At 54.2% G+C, this 13,082-nt stretch overlaps 1 protein-coding gene and 1 long non-coding RNA gene across 2 annotated transcripts; both read left to right on the top strand.

Moving 5' to 3' along the window:
* The first annotated feature begins 3,919 nt into the window (after nucleotides 1-3,919).
* POLD4 (DNA polymerase delta 4, accessory subunit) lies at nucleotides 3,920-5,750 on the top strand. The gene is made up of 4 exons (XM_077862606.1): nucleotides 3,920-4,240; nucleotides 4,460-4,549; nucleotides 4,767-4,878; nucleotides 5,253-5,750. Exons 1-4 carry the CDS (start codon nucleotides 4,144-4,146, stop codon nucleotides 5,275-5,277), a joined length of 324 nt encoding a protein of 107 aa, XP_077718732.1. The 5' UTR covers nucleotides 3,920-4,143; the 3' UTR covers nucleotides 5,278-5,750.
* Nucleotides 5,751-8,207: 2,457 nt separating this feature from the next.
* On the top strand, nucleotides 8,208-12,755 carry LOC144292399 (uncharacterized). Its single transcript, XR_013359813.1, has 3 exons — nucleotides 8,208-8,442; nucleotides 12,327-12,435; nucleotides 12,557-12,755. It is a non-coding gene; the product is annotated as an uncharacterized LOC144292399 (long non-coding RNA).
* Nucleotides 12,756-13,082: the final 327 nt, after the last annotated feature.

The raw sequence follows: 13,082 nt of genomic DNA, 5'->3' as shown, positions 1-13,082 counted from the left end.
GATGGGGAAGGGCCAAGGGAAGCCCTTGTTCCCCTTAACCTACGGGGTAAGGGCCAGTGATCCAGGCCCCTGGCCGAGTGCTCTGATGGATGGCTGCCTCTCAGCTCCCCCTTCTTCTCTGGAGCCACAACTGTCCCTGCCTTTGTCCCTTCTATTCTTGAGCTCCCTGACTCAGCCTGGTTCCCCAATTCCCAGCAGTGGACAAAGCCCTTGTCAGTGAGGTGGGGGTGGGGACAATGAGGGAGTAGCTTAGAACTGTAGGACCAGACTTCCAGCCCTTTCTTTCCCTCAACCTTCAAGGTCTTTCAGCCTCCTGAGTTCAGAGATCTCCTCTAGGCCCCTTCCCAGCTTGCCCAATCTCTAGGGCCCGGTGGATAGGGTGGAAACTAACTAGATCTCCCACCCAGCTAGGCAAAGTCTGACACCTGGTGGCCAAGGTGAGAAATGGCCAGAAGGATCACTGCAAATCTCCCCAGTTTCTAAGGAGCCAGGCTGGCCAAGGTGAAAGGGGAGGTAATGGGAGCTTTGGAGGGGATGGTTAGCTGAAAAGACAGGCAGTGGCAGAAAACCCCAGGTGCACGGGAACCTGTGTCTTCTACCGGGTTCCTGCCCCTTAAGCCCACTAGGCTAGAGATCCTGGAACAGGGAGAGGTGAGGTGTCTGGGAGGGTCAGGATGGACTAGGAGGAGCTGCCTGAAGGAATTTTGGCCCACAGGGTGGGGAATGGGGCCCAGGGAGTGTGAATATGTGGGGGCTGGGGATATGAGTCTGGCTGCCCAGAATCTCCAGCTCAGGGTGGGTGGCAGGGCCTGAAGGCCTGAAGAAAGGGGGGTGCTGGGAAGAAGGAGGACAGCAGGCTACGCCCCATAGCCTGTTGGGCCCCAGGCAGCTGCTTCCTTCCCTCTACCTGCCCCCACCTTCCTAGCTGGAGCTGGCTCTCTCCACAAGCCCTATTCTGAGCAGGGGGAGGGGGAAGGGGCTCCCAGGGCGCCTGCGCCTGCACAATGCTGAGGCCCCCCCACCCTGCCACATTGAGCTAAGCCAGGCCTAATCCCCCTTCCCCTTGGAGCAGTAGGCAGTGGGCCTCAGCCTTCAGGAAGGTGCTGGGCTCCTGTTCCAATTCTTTGCTCTGTTTTTCTCCTGGGTTCTCCGGAGATGTTGGCAGGCAAGCCCTTTGAGTGTTCCCAGGCCCAGGTGCAAAGGTCACTCCTGCCAGTCCCATCACCAGCCTCTGGGGGTCAGAGCTGACACAGAAACAGGCTCCTGGGTCTCAGGAAACTCCCTGACCCAGGGAGAAGGTAGCTCCCAACTCAGACCTCTGGCCTGGCCCTCCAGCCTGAAGCCTGACTTGTGATAGTCCCCATGTGACAGCAGTTTTGGGGACAGGCCAGGAGGCTGCCTGAGTAGGGAAAGGGGTTCCAGGAAGAAAGGTGAGAGGAGGCAGACGGGGTTGGACGAGTGGAGAAGGAAAAGACCTGAGGATGGGCAGGCCCAGGTTCTAGTGGCCGGCACACCCCAGGGATCAACTTGGTGAGATACGGAGTTGGGGAAGGATGTCTATTTGACAGGGGTGGCTCCAAAGCTCCCAGGGGGCACTCAGTCTCACTATTGTCTGACTAGGACAGGAGGGCAATGCTGCCTGTGGAGAGTTCTCTGGACTCCAGGGGAGAAACCCAGCCTTCGGGCGCCTGCACTTGAGTTGACAACCCTGATTCTTCCCCGGGACTGGGGGGACATCTTCCAGGCCAGGTGGGAGAGGCTAGCCTGGCCCGGGCCAGGCAGAGCTGGGGGCAGCTGGCAGGATGCCCAGGCAGTGCCCACAGAGCAGGTCAGGGTGCCAGAGGAGAGAGGGAATGAGCTCGGGCGGCAGTAGGAGCCACTGTGGCCGCCCAGCGGCACACCCCATTTCACGCTCCCTGGGCGGTGGCAGGGCCCCACGGCTATCAGCTTTCAGGGGTGGGAAGGATCAGGAATGAGGAGGGGTCTGCCCCACCCATGGCTTCCTACTCCCTCAGGGCTCTGTGGACTTGGGAGTGAGGTGCCACACACCTCTGGGAACACCCTCTGGGGAGAGGAGCCTGGGCACCGTCCCTCTGTAGAGTGTTCAGTGCCTGACTGGACACTGCACCTCAGCCCTTCCTGGGCCTGGTAGAGAGGCCTCCTGTGTTCCTCCCCAGTGCACCAGGCCCCTGTCTCCCTCCATATGGGCCCCACTTAGTCCATGAGGCAGACGGGGGATTAGGCCAGGCCCAGCCCAGAAAATAAAGCAGGGAAGGGCCCTCCAGCTCTGTGCAGTACATTCATGAGCTCTGACTCCCACTCAGCCCTCCTCAAGGAAGTGGATAGGGAGAGCCAGGCAGGAGGAGGCCGTTGAAGACATGGCTGCTCTTGCTCCTTCCCTTTGGTGGTCTCCTCTCCAGAGCTTTTCCTCTCTTACGCCCACCTTACTTGTATCTTAGAGCACCCAGAGCCCAGAGCAGTTGGACGAGGTTGTAGACAGAAACTTCTGAGTGGACCCTTGTACTCCTGGAAGAACCAGATAGGATCTCTAAAGGGCAGTTAGAGCTGGGCTGGTCCCTGTGCTGATTCCCAGACTCCCACTGACCAGCACTTTTGCCTGCTGCCAGGAAGTTGGTGAGGGGGAGGCGGGTGCAGGGGTGACTCAGCGATGACAGGAGCCCAAGGGACAAAGGTCATGGGTGGAGAATTGAGAGACACTGTTTACAGCAGCCCGCCTCCTCCAGGAGGTCTTCCAGTGTTAAGCTAACGCTGTGGTCCAAGTCCTCTCTGACCCACCCTTCTCCCCTTTCCTGTTTCTTAGTAATTTTGTCCTTGCATTGACAACTTGTGTGTCCCATCTGCCTACCCTGTTAGCCTCTGAGCTCCTCTGTGGAGAGGGCACAGAGGGCCCGTGATTTAACTGGGGCCCCACAATGCCTGTGACGATCAGCACTTCCTACTTTCAAAAACCATTTTATGGGGCCCCTGGCTGTCTCGTCTGTGGAGCACCCAACTCTTGATCTCGGGTCATGAGCTCAAGCCCCACGTTGAGGGGTAAAGATTACCTAAAAAAAAAAAAAAAAGAACTTTTTTTTTTTTTTTTCAAGGAACCATTCATTTTACATCTATTTTAGTTGAGTGAGTATGTGGGAAAGTGCTGAGAACAGTACTTGGCACACCGTAAGTGCCATGTAAGTGTTTAGTTTATGGTTGGTATTTTCTGCTCTTACTGTCACATTGGTGAGACAGGGCAGATTTTACTGATAAAAAAAAAAAAAAAAGTGGGGCTACAAACACGCTGGCCTCCTGCTCAGTGTGGAATCTTCCTGACTAGCAGGGTGGGCATGGGCGCGTACTGACCCCAGGAGAGTCGACGAGGCCAACGCTTGCCTGGACTGAGAGTGGGCAGGGTCTTTGGGCACAGACTGTGAGAAAGGAGCTTTGGAACCCAAGGGCTTCTCCAGCCGGGTCTCCTGGGGCCGGTGGGGGTGGGGTGGGAGCTGGGAAGGAAGGGGCTGGATCAGCCCAACGCTCCGCGGACCTCCAGACCTGCCCCCACAAGGCTCTGCGGGACGGGGTGGGAGTGGAGGCTCCAGCTGGACTCTAGGGAGTTAGCGAGCGGCCACGGGGATTACTGAGGCTGAAAAGAACATTTGCCTAGGAAGGGAAAACGGGAAGTGAGAGGCCGAGGATAACGCTCTATTAGTCCCCCGAGGCCCGCTGCGGCCCGACGGGGGGGCAGCAGGAGGAGGCGCAGTCTGGGGCGTCCCGACAGGTCCCCCACCCAGCCTCACCCCTTCTCCCGGAGCACAGCTGCGGCCGGCGCCCCGCCCCCTCGGCCTCCGCCGCCTGCCATTGGCTGGCGTCGGGCCCCGCCCCGCAGAGGCGGCCAACCATTGGCTTGGGTCTCTGCTGTTTGTGCGCCTGCGGGGGTGGCGGCCGCGCGTCATTCCCTGGAACCGGCGAACTTCCTCTCGGCTTGTCTGGGTCGCCCTGTCTGCCGGCCGCTGGCCCCGGGCTCGCCCGCTGGCCCCAGCCCTCTCCTCTCCTCTCTCCCTCTCTCTCTCAGCAGCTGTCTCTCTCGTGCCCGCTGGCCTCTCCTTCCCGCAGCCGCCTCCTTCTCCGCCTGCTTGGGTGGCCGCCATGGGCCGGAAGCGGCTCATCACTGACTCCTACCCCGTAGTGAAGAGGGGGGAGGGCCCCGCTGGGCACAGCAAGGGGGAGCTGGCACCGGAGCTAGGTCTCTTCCGCGTGCGGGGGGCGGGAGCACTGGACACCAGCGAGGGGCTTGCGAGGACGCGGGCGGACGGGGGTGCTGCGAGGGGAAGTGAAACATGTCCTCTACTTCCTACTGCAGGCCTGGCAGTGGCCGGCAGAGGCAAAGGGCTGGTGAGGGCCCGGGAGCAGTGGGGCAGCTGCGAGGCCGGGGGCAGGCCTGAGGAGCCGCGTGTCATTGCAGGGGAAGAGCCCCAGCCCCTGAGCGTGGATGAAGCAGAGCTGGAGCTGCTGAGGCAGTTTGATCTCGCCTGGCAGTATGGGCCCTGCACAGGTGAGAACCCTCTCAGGCCCCAGGAACACATCCTGGAGACAGTCCTGTCACCTGCAGGTCCCTGAAGCAACCCAAGCCCCTGCCTGACCCTCTCGGGCACTGTCTCCCCGAGACTAGGGGGTGTGGAGGCCCTGACACACCCCTCCATACACATTCTCCAGCCTGAACTCCTCCCCACCCCCCATGAGGTGCCAGTGTCTTCTTCTCACCCCGGCAGGGATCACACGGTTGCAGCGCTGGCATCGGGCGGAGCAGATGGGCTTGGAGCCTCCCCCAGAAGTGCGTCAGGTGCTACAGACCCACCCTGGAGATCCCCGCTTCCAGTGCAGGTCAGAGACAGGCCAGGAGGGCTTTCAGGGGAGCCAGGGGTTTCATCAGGCACCACCAGCCTGCTGGCCCACAGGGTGGGGACTGCCCTGACCTGAGGAAGAAATGAATGTGGGCTTTGGGGCTTTGCTGAACAGGCAAGAAGGTGATCTCCAAGGTGCTTGGCTCAGAAAAGCAGAACATTGCTTTAATAATCCTTATCTCTGAGCTAATGGTGGGGTAAGAGTGCACCCAGGACCCAAGGGACTATCTATTTAGTACAGAGGGGTTGGCCAGGGACAATAAGCCATGGCCAAGAATTGGGGCTGGTGAAATCAGATCAAGGACTTAATTGTCTCTCTCTGGTTTCTCTGCCCCCACCCCTTCCTTTGCACAGCCTCTGGCATCTCTATCCCCTGTGAGGTACCACTTAAGACTTCCTGCCCACTATCCCAGGACCTCAAGACACAAGTGAGAGCCAGTTGCTGCCCCCTTGGCTCAGTTCTGCCGTGAAGAACCTTTAGCAGGAAAAGAATCTTATAGAGAAAAGAGGCTGAATCTGGAGGTCTCTGAGGCTCAGCCCTCCATCTAACCAGCAGGCTCCTGGAGCTCCCTCTGAGAGCCAACACAGCTGAAGCTTATACTTCCTACATGGAAAGTTGTCTCTGAGGATAAAGACTTGGCCATGACCCTCGGATGCCTGCTACACACCTCTTCAACCATAAAAACTGTGGTCCTGGGAACAGTGTGGCAAATAGGCACAGCCTTGGACACAGCTAGACTCAGGCAGATGTCTAAGAGGCAAAGATGCACTCCCTACTCAAAGCTGGGAATCTAAGGGCAGAACTGGCAAGGGGTTCCTAATGCTTATCAATAAAGAACACTGAGTCTGGAAGCCTAACCTCCAGTCCCTTAATGTGGCCCTGAGTGGGCTGCCAGCAACCAGCAAGCCGAAGCTGACAGGTGGGAGAGAACCAGAACTATGCTTTCCCTTTGCTGCCCAGGCCTAGACCTTGGCCAGAAGAAAGACACCTTAAAAGACCATGGGACAAGTCCACATTAGAGCTGATCAGCCTCTGGCGCCCCCTGGTGGTGGACAGGGAAACAACTCTAGTCACCTTCGAAGACCAGCCAGAGAAAACGGACCTGACCGGCTACCTAGCCTGCCCAGTGTGGCCCACCTCACAAAAATGGGTCCTTTGTCAGAGGAGAATCCATAGGGTTCACACCTCATAAGGTCCAAACCTACACATTCCCGCCAAGCACCTCTGCTTCCCACACTGGGGCCACCTGGATCCAAAGCAGGGTTGAGGAGGTTCTCAACCTGCAGGTCCTGCTCAGAGATGGCCATCATCTGGTGGGCTTTGGTGGGGGAACTGGGTAGAGCAGAAACAATGTTTAGGGGCCCCTGGGATGGTATCATATGGAGAATGGAGTCCGTGTTCCTCACTCTGTGTTTATCTTTACTGGCTGTCCAGCTCTGCATCCTGGGCAGAGACAGCACTGCTATTAACTCCTTGGGGACAGGCCTATAGAGCAGCCAAGTGGCCTCTCTAGCCCCCACTGTACTCGCCACTACCCGTGCCTCAAGGATCTTAAATGAATCATCTCTAACGTTCCTAAAGGGCTGTTAAGGTAGATTTTATAGAGAAGGAGCCTGAAGCTCAGAAAAGCTGTGTGGGGTTGCTCGGCAGCACTGGCAGGCTGGTGGTGGTGCAGAGATGAGAGGCCATGTGCACCAGGCTCTTCATGTCTACAGCCATGCCCCTGCCCATCTGCTGGGTACTTGCTGTATGCCGGGCTCTAGAGGTCCTCCTGGGTGTTGTTAGTGGTGAGGAGACAAAAGAAGACATACAGGTAAATATTACCTGTATGTGGTAATCAGCCATGTGGTGGTCAGTGGTAGGCAAAATTAGGGATAGAGATCAAAGAATGCCGGGGCTGCTTGGAGAGGTTGATCAGGGAAGCTCTCTGACAGGGTGGGATCTCAGCAGAGATCTGAATGAAATATAGGAATGGGACTGGCACCTATGGGAGAGCTCTGGACAGAGGAATACCAAGCATACTTCCCAAGATAGGAGTGTTTACACCCTGGTCCAGGAACAGCGTGCAGGCCAGTGCACCCACGGCAGAGGGAGCAAGAGGAGTATGCTGGGAAATGAGGCCAGAGAGGTAACAGGTCGATCCCACAGGCCTTTCAGGCTGAGATAAGGAATCTGGATTTTAATCGGAGTGAGACAGAAGACATTGGTGAGTTGTAAGCCAATGAATGACATAATCAAGCTTCTGTGTTGAAAACATCACTCTGGCTGTTGGTGGAGAACAGTTCCTGGGGTGAGGGAAAGAAGAGGCAGCAAAACCACTCAGGAGGCTTTTGGGGTTGGCCTCGAGAGAGGCGATGGTGATTTGGACCAGGGTTGGGAGATCAGTCGGCTGTGGGTCTGAGAGGTGCCAAGGAGAGAACTCCAAAGGTTTTGGCCTGAGCAGCTGGAAAGCCAAAGCTCCCATGACTAAGGTGGGAAAGACCATGTGAGGGGCAGGGGATGCTGGGGAATCAGGAGTTCACACTTGACACCCAAGCAGAGCTGGGGAGTAGGTGGTGGATACTCAAGCCTAGAATTCTCGCGAGCTCGGAATTTGAGAATGTAAACATCGGCATTTTTTGATGATGTTTAGAGCCCAGAATGTGACTGAGGTTACCTGAGGGGTCCAAGGATGAGCCTACACTTTCTATGCTTAGAGGAGAGGGAGAAGGCGACGGAGAAGGAAGGTGGTGGGGCTGGAGGAAAATCTGGAGGCATGGGCCTGGGAGGCCTGGGCAGGAGGTACTCCAGGGTCTCAGATGCTTTGGAGAGGCTTGTAAAATGAAGCCTGAGGGCAGAATGCTGGACTTGGCAATGCAGAGGTCACTGGGGACAAGAAGTTTCCATGAGTGCCAGTATAAGAGTGTGCCAGAGGGGGTAGCCCCAGTGGCGCAGCGGTTTGGTGCCGCCTGCAGCCCAGGGTGTGATCCTGGAGACCCAGGATCGAGTTCCATGTCGGGCTCCCTGCATGCAGCCTGCTTCTCCCTCTACCTGTGTCTGTGTCTCCGCCTCTGTGTGTGTGTGTGAGTGTCTCATGAATAAATAAATAAAATCTTTTAAAAAAAAGAGTTTGTCCCTTAACTGACTGGGTCACCCAGGCGCCCCTCAAGGGAGGGGTTTTGATGTGTCATTTTGTCTTTTGTTTTGGATAGAGTGACACTACAGCATGATCACACAGTGAGAGAGTGAGCCAACAGGGAGGGGACCGTTGCCACAGGAGACAAAGGTGGGTGTTATGAGTGAGGCCTTTGTGAGAGAGACAAGGGCTGGGCCCAGGGCCCAGGGAGAGGGTGGCCTCAGGTAGGAGCATCCAGCATGACAGGAAGGGAGGCCAAGGATGTGGGAGTAGATGCGGGTGGGAAGGTATGGTATCAGTGGGAACATTTGAGAATCTGTTTGCTGAGAGCCTCGTGCAGCTGGGAGGGGTCTGATGTTTACTAAGGGCCCTCCATGCCATCTGCTGGGCTGCTGTTTGACCAGAGTGACTCAGAGCACTGTCATTAGGTAAGTATTCAGCCATGGTTCACAGATAGGGAAACTGAGGCTGAGACTTGCTCAGTCAGGAAACCCTAGGGCAGGACTCTCAGCCAGGGTTGCCTTCCCTACTGCATCGCCCTGCACCTGCACCACCATCCCCAGCCCCAGGTGGCTCAGGGTGCTGCTAAACAGAGATCTAACTGCAGGGAAAGTTAAAAACAAACCAATGTAATACACAGGCTATGTTGGGGCAACTAGGTGTGGTATGGATACTGAGTCCTCAGGAAGGAGAGGGCAGCACGTGTTAGAGAGACCCTGACTGTGGGGACCCTGAGCACAGGACAACTGCCTCCCACTGCCATGGTTCTCCCTGATTTCAGGACCTCACCCCTTCCACTCACCACACCCTTCCTCCTCAGACCCTCCCGCTGCAGAATGAGTGCAGACCCCCCCCCCCCCCAGGGCAGCTGGAGGCTGACCCAAGACACCTCTACCCTAAATACTCTTACTACTTGTATCTTTTATCTTCAGCATCTCTGGCCAGTTTTGTATTCTGCTCTGTGATATGTCTGAGTAGTTGCCACAACATTAAAAATGGATGAACTTACTTACCAAGTAAAATGACCCCTCCAGAGTTGATCTACCCCCATGCACCCACCACCACCCAGCCAGCTGGAGTAGCACTGCAGGAAGTGGCAAACAAGTGTTTATCAGAAGCAAAATGGGAGGTCAGTGGCCCATGAAGGGCGAGTACGATCAGGTGGGCAGAGAAGAGTGTTCTAGATTGAGGGACTGGGCTGAGCAAAGATAATGAGGAGAGACAGATGTGTGCGCCCAGGGGAGAGGTGTGCAGCTGCAGCACTTGCTTTATGAAAATCAGGGCAATGAAAAGCTAGCGTTGCAGTGCTCACTACATATCCAGCAGTGTTCTAATTGCCTTCTCTCCTCACAGCAATCCTAGAAATGATGATACACTTTGTATAAAGAGATTTTAAAGAGGAGATTCAGGCATAGCGAGGTTGAATACCTGCCCAGGGTCACACAGCACGTAAGTGCCAGAATAGAATCTGATGCCTGTGGGCATGTCATGTGAGATAAAGCCGGTAAGAGGGGCTGGGACTAAACATAGGGCCCAGAGTTTGAGGCCAAGGAGTCTGGACTCATCCATGGTGATGACAGTGCCAGAAGGCTGTTGAGCCGGAGGCAAATAGGATAAAAAGAATCATTCTCGAGAATCTGGCTGGCCAGATAGAAAGAAGGCTACACGAGAATGAACTGCAGGCAGGGAGACCACGGGGGAAGCTATTAAATATTCAGGACATGTGGCATCTGGATGGCTCAGTCAGTTAAGCATCTGACTTTGGCTCAGGTTGTGATCTCCAGCTCCTGGAATGGAGCCCCACATCGGTGGGAGTCTGCTTGTCCCTCTGCCCCTCCCTCCACTCCTACTTGCTCTCTCTCATAAATGAATAAATAAAATCTTAAAAAAAAAATATCCAGGACATGGGCACTGAGGCCTGGATTAGCAGACAGAATGCAAAGGATATTGAGCTACAAGAGATGTTGCAAAGACAAGTGGCAAGGCTTGCATTTGGGACGGGAGGACTGGGGAGGAGGTGTCAAAGATGACTCAAGATGTGAGCTTGGGTGGGTGAGAGAAGGCTGATGCCATGGGCAGAAAAATGGAAACTGGGAGGAAAGGCAAGCTCGATCTCACACGTGTGCAGTTTGAGATGATGACAGGACTCCCAATAGGAAACATCCAGGAAGCAGTGGCAGCCTAGAGGGCGAGACCAGCAGCGAGGTCAGGGAGAGGTGGCATCCAGGGCACAGGGGGATCACCTGCATAGAACCGACACTTGAGCCCATGAGCATGGATGAGTTCTCAGGGGGTGAAGAGAAACAGGGAAAGGGCGTGAAGACAGGACCAAAGATGGCACTCGTGAAATCCTCTCTAGAAGGTGGAAGACCAGCAAAGGAGAAGGGAGAGTGGCCGCATGGCAGGAGAGCCAAGGTAGCGCAGAGTCTAGGAGGTTCCTGGGAACTTGGAGAGTGGCTGGTGGCATGCGGCCAGGTATCAAGGGAGAGATCACAAGGAGATGGAAAGGAAGATGGCCTGCCCCAACTGTTCTCACATTTCCTGCGTCCCTCTGTCCCCATTCTGTAGTTTTTTTTTTTTTAATTTTATTTATTTATTTACGATAGTCACACAGAGAAAGAGAGAGAGGCAGAGACACAGGCAGAGGGAGAAGCAGGCTCCATGCACCGGGAGCCCGATGTGGGATTCGATCCCGGGTCTCCAGGATCGCGCCCTGGGCCAAAGGCAGGCGCCAAACCGCTGCGCCACACAGGGATCCCACCCATTCTGTAGTTCTCTCTGGTATCCCCAGCGGCCACAGTGACTACCAGTGCCACATCCACCAACAAAGGTCACACAATTCCTTCTCTATTTTTTTTTTTAAGATTTTATTTATTTGACAGAGAGAGAGAACATGAGCAGGCAGGAGAGGGAGAAGCAGTCTCTCTGTTGAGCAGGAAGCCCGACATGGGACTTGATCCCAGGACCCCAGGATCATGACCTGAGCCAAAGGTTGACACTTAACCAACTCAGCCACCCAGGGGCCCCCGATTCCTTCTCTACTGATTCAGGTGTGGCAGCATTTATCTGCCCTCAAACTCAGACAAATGCACTAGTAACGAGAAGGCTTCAGGAGCTAATTTGCCAAGAAACTCAAGTAAACAAGGGAAAGGAACATGTTTCTGAGCTGCTTTAGAAGTAGAGCGAAGCCACAGCAGTGGCAGCTTGAGGTGGATTTGGGTTAACACGACCTCTAGGACTTATGTGATCCTCAACATGACTGCTGGTTTTCTCCGTAGGTAGATCTCCAGTGCATTCACCCGAGTCCTAAACTAGAAAACAACTGTACCAGTTGTGGCATGTGTGATGGTCAGAACCCAGTGCCAAAGCTCTGAGAGCTTCCCAGGGATGGGGGTGGGGGTAGGGGGCGGGAAAGGACCTGCAAGCAAACTTTAAACATGGCCATGAGATAGGTGTGAACGTGACACTGTGGGGACTCAAGCTTCCCGAAGACAGCACTGTAGCTAAGGATTTTATACGAGTGGGGTGGGCACAAGGTGGGTGAGGGTACCCTTGACTACATGCTGTTTCTCTCTGTGCAGCCTCCCTAGGAAGAGTGAAGGATTTCTCCTCTGCTTTCTGCAGTAATGTTTCTATTTTTATGAGAGCACATTGCTTTGCTACATTTCATTGTCTCCTCTGCTAGACTGTTCCATCCTGGAGGTGTGTGCCTAGCACAGGGTTGGCTACATAGCAGGCACCCAAAGCTGTTAGAACCTTCCCACTTCACTCATACCTCCTGTTTGGTCCTGTCCAGCTTGTGAGAATCACTTATGCGTCAGCTGCGTGAAATCTCCTCCACTTCTGGGGGTTGAGTGGCCTTGATGGCAGGAGCCATCTGTTCCGAGAGCCTTCTCAGCAAGGGACGCATCAGAGCTGTCAACTTCACAAGTGGGCTCCTTTTCACTCCCTTGTTTGAAGCCTCTGGCTTCACTGGGCCAGGCCACAGAGAGCTCATCTAAGGTCCTCTCAGGCACAGAGTAGAGAAGATCATCACATCCAGAGTACACAGGGCCATCCAGCCCTACTCCTCTACACACTCTTGGGAGGATGGCTGCCCAGGACCCTCCCATACAGTCAGTCCCCACAGTGCAGGGGTGTGAACTGGTACAACTCTGAGGATGTCCATTTGGCATTATTTGTCAAAATTACAAACGCACATATCCTTTTCAGTCCATAGCTAGAAATTTATCTTACAGACACACTTGTATGTGTATTGTATGTTATTTTATAACAGATAGAAGGTTATTTATTATCTTACCATTTGTAATAGCAAAGACTACAAACAGCCTACATGTCTATCAGTAAGATACCGGTAAAGGAAGTCACAGCATGCGATGGATACAACACTGAAAAAGTTCAAGCAAGCTCTGCATGTACTGGTATGGAATAGAATGAACTCTAAAATATATGGGAAAAAGGTGAGGTGGGGGAAAAAGGATTTATAGAACAGTGTGTATAATATGCTACTATTTGGGTAAAAATGTGTGCATTTACTTATAGTGGGAATAAATATCTCTGAAAGGACACTCAAGAAATTGACACCATGGGATCCCTGGGTGGCGCAGTGGTTTGGCGCCTGCCTTTGGCCCAGGGCGCGATCCTGGAGACCCAGGATCAAATCCCATGTCGGGCTCCAGGTGCATGGAGCCTGCTTCTCCCTCTGCCGGTGTCTCTGCCTCTCTCTCTCTCTCTCTCTCTCTCTGTGACTATCATAAATAAATAAAAATTAAAAAAAAAAAAAGAAATTGACACCATTAGTTGCTTTTGGGAGGAAGTAACTTGGGTTGGAAACAGGGAATGAGGGCATATTTTCTAACAGGGCTTTTGAATTTCCAACTACATGACTATATTACCTATTTAATCAATCAAGAAAAACGGTCTGACCATGTTCATGTTGATGTATTTAACAAGTATTAACAGTACTAGGGACAATTCAAATAGGGTAAAACAGCACTCTGCTGTGTATTGCAATGGCTTTGTGGATGTCTCTGGACTCACAATGCTGCACTCTTTATACTACATTCCA

The sequence above is a fragment of the Canis aureus genome, chromosome 21, assembly GCF_053574225.1.
Source record: "Canis aureus isolate CA01 chromosome 21, VMU_Caureus_v.1.0, whole genome shotgun sequence".
NCBI lineage: Eukaryota > Metazoa > Chordata > Mammalia > Carnivora > Canidae > Canis > Canis aureus.
This window is presented reverse-complemented; position numbering and strand designations above follow the sequence as displayed.